The sequence below is a fragment of the Sorex fumeus genome, unplaced genomic scaffold, assembly GCF_029834395.1.
Source record: "Sorex fumeus unplaced genomic scaffold, SorFum_2.1 ptg000013l, whole genome shotgun sequence".
Classification (NCBI taxonomy): Eukaryota; Metazoa; Chordata; class Mammalia; order Eulipotyphla; family Soricidae; genus Sorex; species Sorex fumeus.
Window position 1 is genome coordinate 27,316,901 of NW_026606070.1, and position 22,083 is coordinate 27,338,983.

Genomic DNA, 22,083 nt, shown 5'->3' on the forward strand with positions numbered 1-22,083 from the left:
CCCACTGAGGCCGAAAATTAATTCACACAAAAGCCTGGATATCCAACTTCCCTTGAAAATCCAACCTGGGTCTGGATATGCACCGTACCTACAGAGCTGACGCCATGAGCAGAGAGGACGTCCTTTCTGACTCACCAACTAACCACACCTGCCTGTCCCCAAGGAATGAGTTACAAGACCTGTTCTTTAGAGAACACTCACTGTTCTGTGTTGACTGTAACTTGACTGCACTTAAAGGGAGAAAGATCAAAGTTACAAGAAAGCATTTGTTCCTGTGAGCACTTGGATGGTTCGTACTTAAGTCTGGTGCAGAGAAAGTTAAAATGTTGCGTTGGGAGAAAGGAGATGGAGTGCTCTCCCGGGAAGGCAGATAAGGGACCACAGGAGGTAGCCAGGAAGGGTGTTCAGGGATCAGATCAATGACCAAGGCCTGCCTCCAGCGTGAACTGAGGCGCTGGCATGGAACGGCTTTCCTCTAAGATTGTTTAGGAACACGAGGCTAGTTACCGTCCTTTCGCTTGTGCGATGTGCAGTTTCCTCCCCACGAAGTAGGGCTTCTCAGTCTCACACATGCCAAGTAGCCTAATTCAGGGAGCGCGAAGGGGCAGGATCCTGAATGCAGGCCCACCCAAAGAGACAAGAGTCTGCAGACTCAGGCTGGGGAAGCTCTGATCTGAGGGGCTGTGAACAGAATCTATTCTAAGAGAGCAGAAGACCACCGGATAGGCAGGATTGTTGGGTTTTTGCCCAGTCGGACCTTACTCCTGGCTCTGTGTTCAGGGGTCACTCCTTAAGGCCTCGGGGGAACATAGCGTCAGGATTGAACCCAGGTCAGGCGTGGGCAGGGTAAGGGTCCTACCCGCTGTACAGTCTCCCCAGTCCCCTAAGAGGATTATATGCATGCCACACACACAACCTGTCCACTCTTTCCTATTGTGATGGGACACCACCCGCTCCACAAGAGGCGCTGACAGGTTCTCGCTAGGGCGAGGCTTCCAGCCTCTCACTAACATGCCCAGACCAAGGCAACCTTCTCTGTCCCACAGCCAAGATCTGCGAGATCAGCTGAATTCAGCCCAAAATAGCAAACAGTGACATGCTTTTTTGTTTTAACTTTATTGATTTTTTTACTTGAAAGGCCAAAATCAAGAAGCAAAGCAGTCAAGAGGGAAGAACTGCCCAAGAAAGACGGGCAGAAAGACCTGTCAGTTTAAAACAAGAAATAGAGGTCACAGTTTAAACTCCAGATTCCGGTGTGTTGCTATTTTTAAAGACGTGTAACTTTGGGCAAATAGCCTGTTCAGATGCCACCTCCACATCTGCAAACTGTAGCTGATACAAACACCACCACAACTAATTAGCTAACACGTACTCCGCCCTTACTATCCCCGCCAGCTAACATGTATTCCTCACTTACTATCCCTGCCAGGCACCAAGCCAAGAGGTTTTTTGTTTCTTTTGTTTTTTTTTTTTAACTGAACTTAACCATTTCAAAATGCACTTTAAAATTATTTTCGCACTTATGTCATACGTATCACTGTACTCATTTTGCTAATGTAAAGAAAAAAATCACAAATTTTTTGTGGCGCTTAGGAGATAACATGAAATGTCTTGGATGGTTTTTCACTTCTCACACAAATTAAATGTTCAATAAATATTAGTGAGCTTGTTAAAAAGATCAATCTGAGCCAAGACAATCAGAGGGAGGGGGCCCAGAGAATTGCAGAGCGATACCAGTAATCTGGTGGGGGGGGAATATTAAGCTATTTTTGAAAAGGTATGAAACTGTGCCCCTAAAACAAACATCTCATAAAACAACATTTCTTTAATAAAAACAACAATAACAAATGAAAAGCATACAGGCCCTCCCAGTCTTGCCTTTATCACTTCATACTAGTCCCAAAGATCGCAATATTTTACTTCAAATATAAGTCTTCACCTCTATTTCTTTGCTTCTATAGCCATTCAGAAAAAAAAAAAATTACGGATCTAATTTGAAGAAAACCTAGTACTACTCACAGCCCAAAGAAATGACTATACAGCAGAAAAACTACCAGATTGTGTTTCTCTATGCAAGAGTAACCCCTTGTGGAGGATTTTGAAATAATCCTGTGAGAATTTATCATCAGAATGATAGATGATTCCATTTTACAGTAAACAGAAAAACCACTACTTAGTAGGCGCCAGACCAATAGTTTGGCGGGTAGGGCATTGCATGTTGCTGACCCTGATTCGATCCCCAGCATCCCGTATGGTCTCCCAAGCACCACTGGGAGTAATTCCTGAGTGCTGAGCAAGGTGTGACCCAAAAAAACATTTTTTTTTGAAGTAAAACAGATTTTATTTGAAGGGTTTCTGAAGGGAAGGAGGATGAGGAAAGTGGGAGAGTGGAGAGTATCATGCTCAGGAGAGAACTACACACATCCCAGAATTAGAGAGTACACATTTCCAGAGGGGTGATGCAGGCGACACGTGCTCAGGTACCACATGTACTCGGCCACGCAGGTGCAAGCAGCATACAGGCTCGGGCAGCACACGCGCCCCAAAAAACACAAAACTAATCTAATCATTTCCCTGCTAATCTACTTCTTATTCAACTACCGGAATAGTCTTAAAATATATTTCTAAATAGTCCTACTTCCTTGCTCAAAGACTGAATGAGTCTTCATTCTCAAATACATTTCAACATGCTCTCTCCACATTGTGAAACCTGGCTTCATTCCCATGCACTTACCTTTCAGTCTTACAAAGCTGGTATGACTCCTGAATATATGACTACATATGACTATATGACTGCTGGTATGACTTCCTATATAACTAGACACTTGCTCAAACCATCTCTCAAACTCAAACCATGAATTCCAAATCACCAACTTAATTCCAGTCCAAAATGCTGCCTGGGGGCCAGAGCGATAGCACAGCGGGTAGGGCGTTTGCCTTGCATGTGGCCGACCTGGGCTCGATCCCCGGCATCCCAGATGGTCCCCCAAGCACAGCCAGGAGTAATTCCTGAGTGCAGAGCCAGGAATAACCCCTGAGCATCACTGGGTGTGACCCAAAAAGAAAAAAAAAATTGCTATCTGGGTGACAATGTGTCTGCAACTGTAGTAGTGTAGTACCAGTGACAAATTATTGAAAAAGAAAACCTGTCACAAGTACCAAAGATATAGCACAGCAGGAAGGGTGCTTGCCTTGCATTTGGCTGACCTGGGTTCAGTCCCTGGTACTGCATATTGTCCCCTGTGCATCTCCAGGAATAATTTCTGAGTGCAGAGTCAGGAGTAAGCCCTGAATACCTCCCAGGTGTGCCCCCCCCACCTCACCCCCCCAAAAAAAAAACAAGAAGAAAACCTGTGACCAAAACAAAACCAAAGAAGTTACCTCCTCTGTGAAACTGACTCTAGACCTTCAATAGATAACCATTTCCTTCAATTTCTGCTCCTGTCTCTACACCTCCCTCTTAACACTTTCCACATATCTACCTTTTAATTATGCTTTATCTTTTTTTTTGGGGGGGGGAGCAGCAGTGGGAGGCTGGGCCAAACCTAGCTGTGCACAGGGCTTACTCCTGGCTCTTATTCGTAGGGATCATTCCTGGTGAAGCTGAGGGGACCAACTGGGGTACCGGGAATGGCGCACCATTACTTGTGTGCAGAACGTATGCCTTACCCACTGTGCTAACTCTCTAGCCCCTTAATTGTATTTCCTACACATTAAAATCCCATGAGAATGGAGACTCTATCACAGGCATCTTATTAACCTTTCCAGACAGATAAAAAAAGTTGTTTCCTGAACTACTTTTTAACTATGTATCTCAAGGTGATTCGATTTCTCAAAAAAAATTTTAAATAAAAATTACACCTCACCCTCCAAAAAATAGTGTCTAAGCATACAGGACCTTTAAGCACATAGAATTAAAACTGAACATACCTGCTGGCAACTCTCTGAATCGCAGATATTCCATAGACCGTGTTGTCACAAGAGGTTTTTGGGGATAATAAAGAACATGGGCCAAGGTATCCATACGAACATGGAAATTGGTGATATAAACTCCCATGGCCTGCTTACCCATAGCAGACTGGTAAGTGTTTCTAGGGGACTTAAGGCAAAAATGAAAAGAAGAGTCAGTGAATAAATCAACCGGTTATGGAGTAAAACTGAAAACATAAGTGACATCCATTTGGAAGAGTCAATTAAGTCTCTTAACTGTGAAGCACCACAATTAAGCATTTCAAACTCTGTGGGAGGCCAGAGCCTTCTAATTACAAGCCTTTCTCTAAGAAGAGATGACAGAATAATCTCTAATTTTTATTCTACTTCTCTAAATTCATCACAAACCAGAAGTGGAAAGTTGTTACCAACCTGGTTATGATCAGGAAAGGGAATAATAGACGCGCAGACACCAAGAATCATGGATGGATGGATCTCACAGTGAGTATAAGTGGAACAGTAAGCGACTTCCTTCTCTTGTAAATCATCTGGAGTCATAGCGAGCATCACTGTTTCTTCTTCAAGAGTATCAATGTATTCTACTACCCCACTGGCCACAAGATCCTGCCAACTAAAAAGGATGATTATACTGACTTCCAAGCGTAAGGATGCAAGTTTGACTCCCAGCACAACCCATATGGCCAAGAGCAATCGCACCAGCTCTCTGGCTCAGAATCCTAGGACCACAAAAGGGGTGTAATCTGCAGCAGGCTGCAAGTTCCTTCTTACCTGTAGTTGTTATATTCCCTCTCCTTCAACTGGTCAATGTGTCTCTTCTTCAAAAGTAGTTTTTGTTTTTCCACGATCAGAAGTGGTCGACAAATGCGGCCAGCATCTGTATAGATTCGGATCTCCCTCTCTCGAATATCTCTGATCATAGAAACCTAATATACAGAGGGAACGGAGAGACAGGACAACAGGTAAGGCACTTGCCTTGCATGCAATCAACCCAGGTTCGATCCCTGGCATTCCCTACAGTCCCTTAGAGCACCACCAGGAGTGATTCCTGAGTGCAGAGCCAGGAGTAAGCCCTGAGCACTGCTGGGCATGGTTCCCCACAAACAAAAAAAGGAAAAAGAAAAAGAAACCTAATGTACATAAAGACAACAGCTGCATAAGCTTCTATTTTCTCCATGTCATTATAACTAAAATATAATAAAACTAATAAAATTCTGCAACAGCAAATTAAATGGACAAGTCTTAAGTTTACCATTGTTCTACATACAAAGACTTAGCAATGTTTTACCTCTTCTGTTTTCATTTTTCTATTTTCTTTTGTTTTTATACTTTTTTTAAGGAAATACTAATCTTGGAATTATAGTGCTGAAAATAACATGTATTAAAAATATAAATAAATTAAAATATAAAATAAAAGTAATCTATTTTCATATAATAAACACTAACATTTTTCTTTAGTCTGTTTGGAACTAGGTACGCTTCACTGTCATTTTCCTGTAACCAATCAGTACCACTTAGCCTTGATCATACTTTCCCAGTTAGTAAGCCCGACTTCTCATACTCACCAGTCACCTATCAATCAAATGCGTAGCAGTCTAGCTGTCCAATACAGTTGTAGCTATTTGTCACATATCACTATGAAGCACTTGAAATGTGGCCATTCGGAACTGAGACAGGCTAGTAAGTATAAATTACCCACTGGATTTCAAAGATAATACCATTTTTAAAAAAGTAGCTCATTAATAACTTTTATGTTAGAGGCCAGCAGATAGCTCAGTGCTCAGGGAGGCCCAGAGGTGCAAGCTGACACTACACGACCAATCCCTCTCCCCATCTACACACACACACACACACACACACACACACACACAAAGACACACACATACATACCACACTGCTGGGTGAGTACTGGTATCCTCCCGCACTGTCAGGCCTGAACAGCATCACATCATTGGGGCTAACTGGCCAACTACTAATGGGAATGGCACCCAGATCCCACAAGAACTACTTAGGAGAATTATTATATCTGTGCACCCAAAGTCCTCTAAACATAAATGTTAATATTTTTGTACTATGCTTAATTCATATTTTGAATGTATCAGTAAAATTAATAGGCAGACTTCCTTGGCTGCAGTGTGGCACGAAGCGGCCATCTACTTTTTTGATATATAAAGTTAGGGCTCCTTCATGACCATGTGCAAGAGATTTACCCACTGTACTATTGCTCTAGCTCCCCATCTGCTTTTTTTTAATAATTGAAAAAAAATGTATTAACTATTTTATTAACTATTATCAATGTTGCTTTACACCCCAGCAGCAGTTGAATATATACCTGCAAGTATATGATAAAGTCTACAATATTTACTACCTGGTCCTTTACAGGAAATGTATGCCCACACAATGTCCTAACCAACAGGCCTCTGGGATGGCTGGGTGGCTAACAGCGCCTGCCGTGCAAACATGAGGCAGTGAGCTGGACCCCTAATGCTGCTCACAGGCACCAACCACAGCCTGGCAGCACTGCTGTCTCTGTGGCCGCTTCGTGCCACACTGCAGCCAAGGAAGTCTGAGCACTGTAACCAAAGGTGAGCACCGCATGTGACGGTATCCCTCCCTGGCCCTTATCCCTACCCTCATGAACACCACAGAAGAGCAAGCAGGAAACCTCCTCCATCAATCTGAAAATACACCCTGGTAATACCCTAAGGCCTACCTGCCAAGGGAAGACCAAGCCTAAGAATTCTCTGCTCGGCTAAGTGAAAAGGGGCAACTTCAAACTACAAACAGAAGTGTATTACAGTCCCTCTTTGAACCCATTTCCACCCAAACGGTCCTGAGATGTATATCAGAGAGAATCAAAAGCTCAACTGTGATCACAATATCAAAAACCAAAAGGTCCACTGGGGAAGTAATGAAACTTATCATATATTTTAATGACTAAAAAATATCATTCACCTACATAATGAGCAATTCACCTACATAAGAGAATCTATGAGAGGTATATCACATCTTCCAACTGACTCTCAGCAGTCAGGTAAAGAAGAAATCATATTATTATTTCCCTTTTAAAAGCACTGTCAGCTTTACAAAAAGAGCCGCTGAATTCTAAAATATAATCTACTAACTATATGTCAAATTAAAAGCACATATCTAAGCATTAAAGAAATACCTTACAATTAAATTAGCTTAAAATCAAAACATCACTTAGACTTTTAATAATCTATGTCAGCATTCAAGGGAAGCTGGTTAAAAGAAGCCAATACAAAGATAACGTACAGATCCAGGGACACAGATCAGAGGGCTGGAACAAACTCTGGCAAGCAAAGGACCCTGGGTTTAATTCCCAGCATCAAAGAGCCTCCATAGCAAAAGAAAATTTTCACTAACCAAGATGTAAACTTAGAAATCACAAATATCACGGGCCAGAGCAATAGTACAGTGGGGAGGGCGCTTGCCTTGGCCAACCTGGCCAACCTGGGTTCAATCCCCGGCATTCCATAAGGTCCCCCAAGCACTGCCAGGAGTAATTTCTGAGTGAAGAGCCAGGAGTGACCCCTGAGCATTGCCAGGTATGGCCCAAAAAGCAAAAAAAAAAAAAATCACCTATCTGTCCTAGAACTATAGTACAACAGGGAAGGTGCTTGCCTTGCACACAGCTGACCTGGGTTCAATCCGCACTCTACATGTGGTTCCTCAAGCCCCACCAGGAGTGAACCCTGAGCACCAGAGGGTATGCTCCCGGGCCCCCTCTCCCCAAAAAAATAAATCACATATATCACGCTCCTTTTGTTAAAAACTCTTACTTCAGACACAATGATATCCATCTGACGCCGCAATTTCCTAAGAGTGTTCATAAGTTGTTCAGGATCTTTATGTATTCCAACCCAGCAGCCGTTAACAAAAATCTTGGTTGCACTGAAATGCAAAACCAAAAGTATTTTGCATTTAATAATTCTCTACAGAGCTTCAGCAAAGATTAACAATAGCTTTTATATATATTTTTTTCCCCTTTATTTTATTTTATTTTTTTTAAAGTTGTAGATTTACAATTTTTTGTGCTTTGGTTTCAATTATACAATGATCAGATACCCATCCCTCCACCAGTGCCCATTTTCCACCACCATGGATAATATCCCTCCCACCCCCATCCCCCCATCCCCCCCGTCTCTGTGGCAGGGCAATCCCCTGTGTTCTCTCTCTCCTTTTGGGTGTTGTGGTCTGCAAAAGAGGCATTGAGTGGCAAACATGTTCAGTCCATAGTCTACTTTCGACATGCATCTCCCCTCCTGGGAGGATCCTCCAAACATCCTTTATTTGGTGCTCCCTTCCCTATCTGAATAGCCCTTTCCTCTAGGATACCCGGCTGGCCTCTAAGTTATGGAGTAATCCTCCTGGTGCTGATCTCAGCTATTCTTGGGTATTAATCTCATACTTTGTTACTTTATATCCCCCAGATGAATGCAATCTTTCTATGTCTATCCCTCTCTTTCTGACTCATTTCGCTTAGCATGATACTTTCCATATTGTACCACTTGTATGTAAATTTCATGACTTCATCTTTTCTAAGAATAGCTTTTATATTTTTTAAGAAATGATATCTGTACACACTCAGCAATAGCTGCAGGAGAAATTTCTTCTAAGTTTTCCATACTCCATTCTTCTAAAAATTCCAAAATTGGAGAAGGCTGAGATCCAACTGAAATATAAGCCATCAAGGCCAGATTCTTCACAAGTCCTACAGCATGGCCCTAAGAATAAACAAAATATTACACATGAGTGAACATGCCTATAAAAGGTTTTTTCTCTGGGGACTTTTCCTTCAAGATTTACTTTCTTGTAACACAACAGCAAGCTGTATCTTAATTCTAAATAACACCTATGTAATTATTGGCAGAATCTTTGTCCTGGACGTGAATTCTAATGCATTACCTCTGGCGTCTCAGCAGGACACACCATTCCCCACAACGTATTGTGCAGCTGTCTTGGTTTTGCTAGCTTGCCATCTCTGCCAATAGGAGAATTTAGACGGCGCAGGTGAGAAAGAGTAGATGCAAAAGTCAGGCGGTTTAACACCTAGAAAACAACAGCAAAGCTTTAAACTCTGGGCATTTCTACACAATCACGTTGTTGGCAAATGCTCAAATGAAACCAATTCATATATTTATGTACAAAATAGTCTTTTTGTGTACATGAAAAACTGCTTTCAGCCCTTTTTCCATGCTTTCCCTGGATAACCTTGGTAATCCCCATAATTTATCTGACCAAGATCACAGGACTGGCTAATATGTACAGTACTAACATGCTGTGTTTATGTTCTGTATCCAGTCATAAGCACAGGGTAGAAAATTTCTAGTTGTTCTGTTTTCTGCTCTATCCCAAGGACTTAAAACAGTACTTGACATACATTAGGCACGCGGTGTTAAATGCTACCAACTCTCATTTCTTTAACCACAGCAGACAACACTGCATATAACTTGCAGTGGATGGAGGGGTTCTGCCACAACTGGCAATACTCAGGAATGACCCTACTGCTCACTGTATGTGGTGTCAGGGATATGAACCAGGGACACAGCCTTTGTGGCCACATGCAAGGCGTGCCTTACTTCCTGTACTATCCCTTTGGCCCTGTTTCTGTTTGTTTCCAGCAATGCTGTAATCAAACCGAAGGCAAGTAAGGCAAGTATTCAACCACTAAGCCATAACCCAGGACCACCTATTAAGTTTCTTTAGGGCTAGGCCTCTGACTCCCTCCATGAGGATCTGATATTTATAGGAAAGTATCAAAGCAAAGTAGTATTTACAAGGAAGGAAGAGGAATATAAAGGACAGAGTGGAGAGATAGTAAGGCACTTGCCTTGCACACAACCAACCTAGGATATATCCCCAGCACCCCAATGGTCCCTGAGCACCGCCAGGAGTAATTCCTGAGTACAGAGCCAGGAGTAACCCCTGAGCATTGCCAAGTGTAGCCCCCCCGCCACAAAAAAGAAATATTAAGGAAACAAAACAAGCTCAAAATTCTAAATAGCCAATCTCTACCTTCCTTCCATCCTACTGAAACCCAAACCTCCCTCCTCTCTTCCTAGGTCTCCTGTCAAGGAAAATTCTATCAAAAGATCAGGAGGTCAGGGTCTCAAAAAGACAGAGGCTCCTACTCAACTGGTGCCATGTTGTAAATAGAGCAATCTGACATATCTGCAGGATGGCTGGAGTCACACCCAGTAGTGCTCAGGGCTTACTCTTGGCTCTGTACTTAGGAATCATTCCTGGTGGGCTTGGAGTTCTTATGGGATCTGGGGATTGAACCTGGGTAAGCTGCAAGCAAGGCAAGCACTTTGTCCATTGTACTCTCTCTCTGGCCCCAAACTGAACACATTTAAGGTAAACAACTAAGTGATGTTCACCGAGTAGATTATATATATTAAATGGATTCTCAAATTCCAGTACTTTTTTCTTTTTTTGCTTTTTGGGTCACACCGGCGATGCACAGGGGTTATTCCTGGCTCTGCACTCAGGAGTTACTCCTGGCGGTGCTCAGGGAACCATATGGAATGCTGGGAATCGAACCCAGGTCGGCCACGTGCAAGACAAACGCCCTACCCGCTGTGCTATCACTCCAGCCCCATCAAATTCCAGTATTTTCAATTTGTGATACATTACTAGGACTTAGCTCAGAAGTTTAAAATCCTAGGATGAGATCAATATACAGTATGTAGGGTGCTGCCTTGCACTTAGCAGACCCAGGTTCTGCCTTCAGCATCCCCAAAGCCCATCAGAAGTGGTATCCTATTTGAGTACTCAAAATTTAGTGTAATTAAATTATGATTTGTAGAAATAACTTGTTGGAAAGTAAACTGCTATGATGAGCTAAGTGAAAATTTGAATTCTTAAGTGTCCTTAAAATATTGGCCGTTGGAAAATTTATTGTTTGAACTTTATCATTGAAGTTGTTAAATGACTAATGTCTATAATTTTGTGTGATTTATATTGCATGGGCTGGAGCGATAGCACAGCGGGTAGGGCGTTCGCCTTACAAGCGGCCAACATGGCCGACCCGAGTTCGATTCCTCCGCCCCTCTCGGAGAGCCCGGCAAGCTACCGAGAGTATTTGATATGCCAAACACAGTAACAACAAAGTCTCCAATGGAGACGTTACTGGGCCCGCTCGAGCAAATCGACGATCAACGGGAGGGCCTTTACCTTTACCTTTAACTTATATTGCATAGTTATTTCTTAGTAGAAAAAAAAAAGAAGTGAGCACCTCTACCTCTGGGTATGGCCCAAGAACAAAACGAAACAAACAAAAGTTGCAAATCCATACTATATTTTCATAAAGAAAAACGGAGCCCATTTATTTCTGAATCAGTATCTAACACACAGCCTTTAAGTCATTACAATTTTACTAACATGGCCTATTTTATCTCCAAAGCAGCTATTCTAATTTATTAATCATCTCAAGTTAGAGCAAACCAAACTTTTTAAATCTCTCTTAGTAAAGCTAAGATCTAACTTAAGTTTGTTTCATTTTCCTAATTTAAAACCTGCAGGATTTTACATTTGACCTAAGTGTAAAAAAGTGAGAAGAAAAAAAAAAAATCACAGTGAACAAGAAAATCTCCTTTTCCTTTAAAACTTCCCCCATCTAGCCTTTTTTTTTAAATACTTTTTGTTTGCTTTTTTATTAAATCACCGTGAGTTAGATAGTTATAAATCTGTTCATGATTGGGTTTCAGTCATATAATGTTCCAACAACCCTCCCTCCACAGGGATACATTTCCCACCACCAATGACCCCCAGAGTCCCCCATCTCCCCCTACCAGCCTGTCTCTATGCAAGCATTTTTCTTCTTTTTCTCTCTCTCCTTTTGGGCTTGATTATACCTTCTTACCTGAGACACTCCAGCTCTAGCTTGATGAGCTTTCTTTTGGTCACCCCAGTTTCCAGTAGCTAAGGAGTATTTTAGGCCATCAGATATAATCCTTGTTTTAATTGCCAACTCCAAGTTAAAATCCTTTCCTCGGTCAATAAACTTCTGTGCATAGATCCGCACTTCTTTAAGCAAATTCTTAAACATACTGCCAAATAAAAAAGTAGTATCTTAAATAAAGTCTCAACATGCAGTCTCAAAATAAACAAATTCTGTCCACAGGGAAGTAGAAGAGGTTGGGATAGAGGGAAGGGGGTCTTTGCATCTCTTATATATAAAATGCAGATCCACATACAGTATATAAACATATAAAAGAGAGCAACTAAAGTGGAAATTTCAAGGGGCCAGATCGACAGTACAGCAGGTAGGGTGTTTGCCTTGCACGCAGTCAACCAGGGTTCAATCCCTGGCAACCCATATGGTCCCTGATCACCGCCAGGAGTAATTTCCTGAGTGCAGAGACAGGAATACTGAGTATCACCAGGTATGACCCAAAAAAAAAGAAAAAAGAGGGGGAAAAAAGGTGGAAATGTCAAAAAAAAGAAAGTTCCTTAGAGCAGTGATAACAAGACAAAAATACTAATCTGTAACATTATAAATACCAGAACATGTATAAAATACTGCTAATACTCTCATTTTTGTACTAAATTAGCTATAAATTTTATTCCTTTAAAAATAGCTTTTTGGGGTCTGGAGATATAGTACAGGGGCTAAGTTCGTGCCTTGAATATTAGTCAACCACAGCTGATTCCCAGTACCATATGGTTCCCTGAACAGTGCTAACAGCAACCATTGAGTGCCACCAGATGTGGTCCAAATACCAAAACTTTTTTGGGGAAGTGATTACTTCTTAAGCAATTTCATGGGGATCCTGGTGCGACTCCCAGTGATGCCCAAATGGCGGAACGTAAGCGCTGAAGAATGAGGCATTTCTTGGGCCCGATGGTGCCAGGGACCACCAGGGTCACCATAGCAGTGATCAGAGACCACCAGGTTCCACCCAACAGTGCGAGGTTAAATGGAAAGCATGCTCCCCTCTGAACCCTGTGCTATCTCCAGGCCCATTAAAATTAACTATGTTCAACACAGAGTGTAAGAAGAAACTAAAAATAAATCAAGAATAACATGAAATCATAAAACCCCATATTATATACTAATAGCTTTATAAACTTTTCTTCAGTTTTGCATATTATTATAAACCAAAAACAGAATCAACAGTCAGTATCACTTAGAAAGTTAAGGTCACAATTAAATCTTCTTGAACACCCTTATAAAATTAACAGAGGAACAAATGTAATCAAATGATAAACTCTTCACAAACTTAAAATTCTCACACATGAAGCATAATTAAATGAATGACAAAAAGTCTGCTAAGTCTGGAGGCCAAGATAGGTTAGTCTCAGCTAGAGTGCTCCTTTAGTGGTAGGGCGTTTGCCTTGCATGCAGCTGACCCGGGTTCAATCCCCACCACCCTATATTGTCCCTCAAGCCCCGCCAGGAGTGATTCCTAAGGAAGAGCCAGAAGTAAGTCCTGAGCACTGCTGGGTGGGGCCCAAAACAAACAAAAAAGATAGGTTAATCTCTTCAGTCAATCTAAAGTGAGTCTCCGCACTTTAATGAAAACTTCATTCTAGAGTTCCTTACCCTCTAAATAAAAATGCAAGTAGAGGCCCGGCAAGATCCAGTCTTTTGTTTCCGTAGTGATCTCTGTCATCCAACTCTCTTCTACCCAAAGCTGCTAGAAGCAGCCTGTGAACCATGTACCTAAAAATCAAGAGGAGAAAAAAGAAAGTGAAAAAGAATACACACTGGTTGGGGGCTCCTCCATCCATATATCTTAAATGTTATTTGGGATGTTTTTAGCTTTAAAAACAACTTTTAAAACTGTAGAACTTAAAGAACTTAAAACAATAAATTTCAACCTACCCCAAGAAATAGGCTTTTTTGGTTTCACAAAAATCACTGACACCAACATGAGGAAGCATTTCTTTTTGTAAGACTTCTTTAGCATATTTAATTCTTTTTTCTTTAGTAACACCAGGTTTTGCCCCTCTTGAGCCAATAAAATTAAGTGCAACATTCTGCTCTTGAATGACAAAAGCTTCATCAAGAGAAGGCTTAACCTAAAAGATAATTTATATATGTTATATTCAAATTATTTCACCTCAAATGAAGTCAATGTCACCTAACTTATCAAATATGTAAAATAATTTAATAAAAGCTAACATAACAATTTGAAACAAAGACATTTTTTTAATGCGCTACCCACTGTACTATCATTCCAACCCCATACTTTCTTTCCTCTGGCTCTCCTCTTTTCCCTCTTTGAGTTTTCCTGTTTTCTTATTTTCTTATACCAGATGGAATCTAATGAATAAATAATACTTAGAACCAGATCTCCTCCAATGGCTGTGGGGTGGAGGGAATATGAGAGAAAGAAAGAGTGGGTGGGGTTCAAGAAAGACCACAAAGAGCAAATGTAGAGACAGCTTTAGAGATTCAGGTATTTCTGGCAAAATCCACGGTGTTGGTGTTTTTTTACACTTTAATGAACAATGGCTTCTAAAGAACTAAAATTAGGGGCTGGAGCAATAGCACAGCGGGTAGGGCATTCGCCTTGCATGTGGCCGACCCCAGTTCGATTCCCAGCATCCCATATGGTCCCGAGCACCGCCACGGATAATTCCTGAGCACAGAGCCAGGAGTAACCCCTGTGCATTGCTGGGTGTGACCCAAAAAGCAATAAATAAAGAAAGGAAAAAAAAAATAAAGAACTAAAATTAGCTAGAACAATCAAATTAAAATTTACTAAGTTGCAGGGGCCGAAGAGAGAACTCAATAGGCTGGAGTGCATGCTTTACACGAAGGAGGTCTGGGTTCAACCCCTGGTCACAGAGCACCACCAGGAGGAACCCCTGAACACAAACCAATATGGCCCCAAAACTGAACAATTTACTAACTACAAATGAATAAAGTGCCAGAGGTCTAATTTTTGAAAGTTTGAAATTATTTCAAAATGACAAGTTTACAAACAGATGCTACACAGGGGTTGGAGTACAGCACGTGTAAAGATCTGCCTTGAGTGTGGCTGACTGGGTTCGCTACCTGGCCTTCCATAGGGTCCCCCAGCTTGCCAGGAGTAACTCCTGAGTGCAGAGCCAAGAATTAAGTCTGCAGCACTGCTGGGTGTGAACCAAAACTCAGAAAACAAAAGAACAAAAAAGACATTATCAACTACTCATTTTCTCTCTCAACTGCATTATAGCATAGTGGCATGCTTTTAAGTTTGTCCTAAATACCATTTCTCCCTATCATAGAACTCTGGCTACCTCTAGTTTTCAAGTTTATTACATGCCAGCATCAACTAGGAAAGAGGCCCAGGCAGACTAGAAGGTGTTCTCTAAAGCAGTAAGTGGCATGAGACTTTTGACAGCTAAATGAGTTTCATAGCAGTTTTCCACTACCAGCAATATGGCAGATGCATTAATATTTTCAATTGTTGGTAACTTTTTCTTTTCTTCTGGTTTTGGGGCCACAACTGGCGATGCGCAGGGGTTATTCCTGGCTAAAAATCAGTTACTACCCCTGGTGATGCTCAGGGGGCCATATGGGGATGCCAGGATCAAACAGGGACTGGCCGCATGCGAGGAAAGAACCCTGCCCACTATCTCTCCGGCACATTAGTAACTTTAAACCTTTTATAAACACTACATATTCATTTTGCGTTCACATTACCATTTCCATCATCTCTGGATCTTCAAAATCATAAATAATATGCTCTAAAATATCTCTGTCAGACACAAAACCTAATGCTCTAAACACAATAATAATGGGAACTTCTTGCTTGATATACGGTAAAGTTGCCACAATGCGCTGACCAATAGCACTCTTTTTCGCACCCTAGGAAAGGAAAAAAAAGTACATCATTAGTGTACACAAAGAATCATACCTATTTTTCTTTTTCTGACTACATCCAGTGGCACTCAGGGGTTATTCCTGACTCTGCACTCAGGAATTGCTCCTGGAGGAGTCAGGGAACCATATGGGATGCCAGAAATTGAACCTGAGTCGTCTGTGTGCGAGAAAAATGCCCTACTCATTATACTATCACTCCAGCGCACACACCCACACTTTAAAACATGAGAACCATTAGTACATATTACTTCACATGAAGTATACCCCCATGTTCTATATACCTCCTGGGTTGCTCTTAAAAACCACTGAAGAAGTTGGAGAGATGTAACTCATTGGCTGAGTGCAACCTCTGCGTGCAGGAACCCCAGGTTCAATCCCTTGCACTGCATGATCCCCCAAGCATCAGCAGGTGTGGTCCCCAAAAGGAAAAACTTGTAAGAATAGCACATAAAAGCTGGCGAGATGGCTCAGTGGTAACTGCATGTCTTCCACTTATGAGTTCAAGGTCATGGTCATGGTCAAGTCTCAGCAATCAAGGAATAAAAAGCACAAAAATCTTACTGTCTAAAAATGAATTTACTGGGCCTGCCCCATGTTCTCCCTTGAACATGTAGCTCCTCTTTCTCCCCTATGACATCTAAGCAATTTTTATTCAATAAAAACTATCTTGCTTCACTAAAAATAAGTAAATAAATAAAAATGTATTCACTGGGTTCTAAAAATAAATTGTAGAAGTTCTCCACTATGGGACTGGAGCGATAGCACAGTGGGTAGGGCGTCTGCCTTGCACACGGCCGACCCGGGTTCAATCCTCGGCATCCCATATGGTCCCCCAAGCACCAACAGGAATAGTTCCTAAGTGCAAAGGCAGGAGTAACCCCCGAGCATCACTGGGTGTGACCCAAAAAAGTCTAAATAAATAAATAAATAAGTTCTCTACTGTATCATTTAGAAGCTCCAAAGAGAAAGCTTTGATTGTTGTCTCATTTTCAAACCTTTTATTAAACCCAGTTTTCCCTTCTGAACCCTTATTTGTTTTGCCACAGTTGCCATGACTATCGCCCGAATATCTTTGTCCTCCAGAATTCAGGTCAACTTTTCTCACAACCTACTAAAATGCACATAATATCTTTCTTGAACCCTTTTCCCAAGATTTGCATTTGGAACCCATCCCACCCTTCCATTTACAAATAATAAACATTTTAATTCTTCAAAACTGAGAGAGACTTCTAGTCAGTAAGTTAGCAAGGAACTGAGACAGTCAATAGCTCATGATGCTCTGAATCTTCCCAACACCACGTGAACGAGTCTGTGTCTGCTTCCCGGACAAACACCTTGACTGCAGCCTACTAATAGAAGCAATACCTGGGTTCCAGACTCAGAGAACCTAAAACATTGCTACTAGAGTAATGTTATACACCCATCAATAAACAATGAAATGCATCACACTGATAAAATGGTTCAGAAAGCCTTTTCTAAGAATGAAGTCTGTTTACGTGACAGAATTAAAACAAAGGAATAAACCCAATAGTGTCAGATCCAATCCGTACCTGTCCTCCTCTTGCCAACATGCTGACCCAAATAGTGCTGGTGGGACGGGAAGAATTCTCCAGACATGACCTACATTCTCCTGTGTAGGCATATTTTGAATCCTTTTTGGCAAAAACATAGACTGTGTTTGTTGCCATTTTCTCTTGAGCAATCAGAACCTATAAGAAAAGTAAAAATGTTAAGTCAGAAAAACCCACAAGTTTTGAAGCAAAATGAGTAAAATCTACATACTAATGTGATCCCAAGTGACTGACTGATCCTCACTGACTCCTTAGTTCTAGAATTTCAAACTCCATTTTGCATAAATTCTTCAAAAAAAAAAAATAGACAAAATTCATACGACTGACCCAACTTCCAGTACACAGTTTCAGTACACAGCAAACATTTAACATATATAAAGTTAGCCATCATTCCCTAAATGATTCAACTCGCATTTCCAAATTATTTGTTTTTCTTTTCTTTTTTTTCTTTTTTTCTTTTTGGGTCACACCTGGCGATGCACAGGGGTTACTCTTGGCTCTGCACTCAGGAGTTACTTCTGGCAGTGCTCAGGGGACCATATGGGATGCTGGGAATCGAACCCAGGTCGGCCGCATGCAAGGCAAATGCCCTACCCGCTGTGCTATCTCTCCAGCCCGCATTTCCAAATTAGTCTGCATAAAAGTTTACTATTTAATTTCAGCTTTCATAATTTAAATATCATTTCTGACTTTGTGATTAAAAGAAATAATACTATACCTTTTCTGATCCATTAATAATGAAATAGCCACCAGGATCTAAAGGACATTCATTTAATTCACAAAGATCACGATCTGTTAAGCCATTCAATAGACAGTACGTTGAACGCAGCATAATTGGAATTTTTCCTATAAAAGTTTTCTGATGTTGAGTCTGAAGTTGTTCTTCACCTTCTTTAATTACTGTTTTTGTTATATCAACATAAAGTGGAGCAGAGTACCTTTAAACGTAAAAGCAGACTGCAAGTGAGTTAATAGTATGGTACTTGCTAAAACTTCAACTGTTTAGAACTGTTTTCTGAACAGCATTTCATTATCAGGCACTAGAAAAATTATCCCTTACGTGAGATTTCTTAATCTGGCCTCATTTGGCATCATCGGTGAGGGAGCACCATCTCTTTCCCAATGGGTGGGTTTGGAGAGGTAGATCTGCTCAAACTTCAACAAGTATCTTGGCTGAAATAAAAACAAGGAATGTGAAATGAGTAAATCATCTTTCCAATACAAGTTTTCATAATCCCAGTCAGTATTAACTCTTTGAACAGAAGTTCTATAAACTAAACAATTAGCCCATTTTACCATCAAGGACTCTCTAAAATCAGTACCCAAACTCCACCGATGCCAAATTTTATACTTAGCTATCTTAAAGTAAAAGACAAAAAAGAGACAATATACTAAAAGAGTAGAGGTATCTTATGCTCCGAGTTTGTATCAAGCAGCTAAAATGGACTTGCATTACATAAATTTCATATGCCCTCTCCTTGATTAGGGTCAAAAGTACAAAGTAACCAGAAAACAAAAGTAATAATTCAGACCATTCAAACTTTACAAAACCTAAGAAACAAAAACACAGGAAAAAACAAATCTAATTCTTCAATAAAACATATTAAAAAAAAACTTATCAAATAATTACTGAGAACTTCCAACTGAGAACTAGAGGTCAGTCCACAGCCCAGGTAAGGGAGGACATGCGGGGCTGTGCCTGCAGGCCTGGCCTCAATCCCAAGCATGCATGTTCTCACCCTAGAACACTGTTGGGTGTGGCCCCCCCGCCCAATTTTTTTAATGTACCTTTCCATTGGCAAGAATAAGGGCCAGAGATATAATACAAGGGGTAGCACACTTATCACAGCTGATCCAGATTCAATCCCTGGCACCCCATATGGTCCCCAGTACCACCAGGTGTGATCCCTGAGCACAGAGGCAGGAATAAGCCACAAGCACTGCCAGGTGTGGCCCAAGAGCCAAAATTGAAAAACAAGAATAAGCCATGAACTGATATTTTGTGGTTTTTTTTCTTTTTCTTACTTTGGGGCCACACTTTGATAAGATCAGGGTCCATTTCCAACTCAGGGCTTGGGGAATTCACTCCTGGCAAAACCCTGGACCTCCTGCATACACTGATCTATCACTGTGGCTCTCCTTGAGCTAAGTGAAGATGCTCTAAGTATACTGCTCAACACATCTGCGCCTGTAAAGGTAGGTGAGAGGACTGAATTTTCAAACCAACTCTCCTTTCACTTATGCCACACTCTTATTAGAATAACTGTCCTACCGGTTCTTCCACTTCTCCGCTGGCATGCTGAGCTTCTGCTTGTAGGTCTATGGGTGGAGCATCTTCCACAATTCTTTGAACAGACATCTGAATAAACTCATCAAAAGAATCCAGCTGTTGTCTGACCAAGCCTTTCTCATCAAAATAGGAACTGGGAAAATAATGAGTTCAGAATTAATTGTAACACTGGTGTTTTCTAGCACATTTCCTATTTAAGTCAATATAAATTAAACACAACAAAAAGTCATTAATACCAAGCACTTTACACCCACCACTGCACAAACTACCATGAAGTCTCAAAACAGGGATGAAATGAGGAACACTTTTCTTGTAGAACATAGTAAGTCTGGGATAACAAGACTTAGGGATAAAACACTAAAGCAAAACATAACCTCCTTGAAGTATTTCCTGAAAAAGTGTCAGGAAAAAAAAAGAAAAGAAACCTTAAAAATGCAGCATGAATAAAAGAACTCTTATTTGAATAAAAGTGGATGACTATACTGATGATTGAAATATGAAAATGTGTAAGAATTTCCATTTTAAAGACTATTAGTTCTAGAGGATGGAGAGCACAGCAACAGGGAGGGCACCTGTCTTGCACACAGCCACCCAGCAACACATACAGTCCCCCAAGCACCACCAGAAGTGATACCTAAATAGAATCAGGAGAGAGACCTGAGCACCACCCAGTGTCACCCAAAAAAACAAAAGAAAAAAAAAATAGTTCTACCTGGGTGAGGTGAGGATAAGTTACATAACAGAAACTACTAACAGATGCTTAAAAAAAAAAAAATGAGATCATGTGAAAAGCCAGAACTCTTGTTCTTGCATGCTCAAAGTCCTGGGTTTGATCCCTTGTCACTATACACCACTCCCACCATGTACCGCTATAGACATGGGCATGGGAACAGACAAAGATGTGGACACTCACACACACACACACACACACACACACACACACACACACCATAGTAAGAGATCAGACTTAGCAATGGGCATGGGGACAGACACAGACTGGGACACACACACACACACACACACACACACACACACACACACACACACACAGAGCATAGTATGAGATCAGACTTAGTAATATAATACACAAATCACAGTGAAGCCCGAACAATCTGAAGTAGAAACACCCTGTTTATAGGAAGGATATGTGCTCACTTCAGGTCTGGGAAAAATGTCTCATAAAAATCTAAGATGGGGGGCTGGAGTGATAGTACAGCGAGTCCGGCGTTTGCCTTGCATGTGGCCGACCCAGGTTCGATTCTCAGCATCCCATATGGTCCCCTGGGCACCGCCAGGCGTAATTCCTGAGTGCATGAGCCAGGAGTAACCCCTGTGCATCGCCAGGTGTGACCCAAAAAGCAAAAAAAAAAAAAAATCTAAGATGGGAAGAGTTCATGCACAATTCAATCAGCTAATCGGTGGCTGAATAAATAGCAGTCCTCCTACATAAAAAAAAAAAAATTTAAGATGGGGCTGGAGTGATAGTACAGCGGGTAGGGCGTTCGCCTTGCACGACCCAATACTGTTCAACAATATTAAAAACTGTGTCCCATGCTCATCAACAGTTTAGGATGATCATTTGACACTATAAAAAATATCACAACAGTTAGAGTAGGTATATGTTAAAGTATAAAAAATTTTAAAAGGTCAAGGAGATATGTACCAGCAAGTGATTGAAGTACATGCTGGGTTGATGCCTGACACAGCACAGTCCCCCCACACATTGAGTGTCCCCTCAGCACTGCCAAGCATTTAGCCCTCTATACAATATGAGTTTATTTTACATTGAATATAAATTATCGTCTACAACGGTATAATCCAAGTAGCACTGTAGCACTGTCTTCCCATTGTTCATCCATTTGCTCAAGTGGGCCCAGTAGCGTCTCCATTGTGAGACTTGTTGTTACTGTGTTTGGCATATTGAATATGTCACGGGGAGCTTGCCAGGCTTTGCCGTGCGGGTGAGATACACTCGGTAGCTTGCCGGGCTCTCCGAGAGGGGCGGAGCAATCGAACCCGGCTCGACCAGGCTCTACCCGGCTTGACCCGGTCAGCCAAGCACAAGGCAAACGCCCTACCACTGTGCTATCACTCCAGCCCATAATCTGAGTAATCTATCACAAATGTTTTTTGTTGTTTTTTTCTTTTGTTTTTGGACCATACCTAGTGGTCCTCAGGATTTACTACTGGCTCTGCATTCAGGGATCACTTCTGGCGGTTTCAGTTAGGGGTGCTGGGGATGGAACCCAGGTTGGCCACAAGCAAGGAAAGTGGCCTACATGCTGTACTCATACTCTGCCCTCTGTCACAATTTTTTAAATCTCTTCTTTTTTTATCTCAAGTCAAACTACTTCTCCTATAAACACACAAAATACATGATTTTGGAAAAATAGTATAGTGGGCAGGGTGCTTGCCTTGCATGCAGCCAACCT

The 22,083-nt window shown here is 41.4% G+C and overlaps 1 protein-coding gene across 1 annotated transcript in view; it reads right to left on the bottom strand.

The window, feature by feature from the left end:
* POLR2B (RNA polymerase II subunit B) overlaps positions 1-22,083 on the bottom strand; it is a 38,806-nt gene that overhangs the window by 12,695 nt on the left and 4,028 nt on the right. The window contains exons 3-16 of the mRNA XM_056111245.1: positions 19,634-19,784; positions 18,422-18,534; positions 18,080-18,299; positions 17,341-17,499; positions 15,611-15,775; positions 13,802-13,998; positions 13,520-13,639; positions 11,837-12,023; positions 8,878-9,021; positions 8,557-8,696; positions 7,752-7,863; positions 4,720-4,874; positions 4,363-4,561; positions 3,931-4,099 (exon numbers count right to left, since the gene is read on the bottom strand). Coding sequence (XP_055967220.1) covers positions 3,931-4,099; positions 4,363-4,561; positions 4,720-4,874; positions 7,752-7,863; positions 8,557-8,696; positions 8,878-9,021; positions 11,837-12,023; positions 13,520-13,639; positions 13,802-13,998; positions 15,611-15,775; positions 17,341-17,499; positions 18,080-18,299; positions 18,422-18,534; positions 19,634-19,784 — 2,231 coding nt within the window. The remainder of the gene's footprint in view (positions 1-3,930; positions 4,100-4,362; positions 4,562-4,719; positions 4,875-7,751; positions 7,864-8,556; positions 8,697-8,877; positions 9,022-11,836; positions 12,024-13,519; positions 13,640-13,801; positions 13,999-15,610; positions 15,776-17,340; positions 17,500-18,079; positions 18,300-18,421; positions 18,535-19,633; positions 19,785-22,083) is intronic.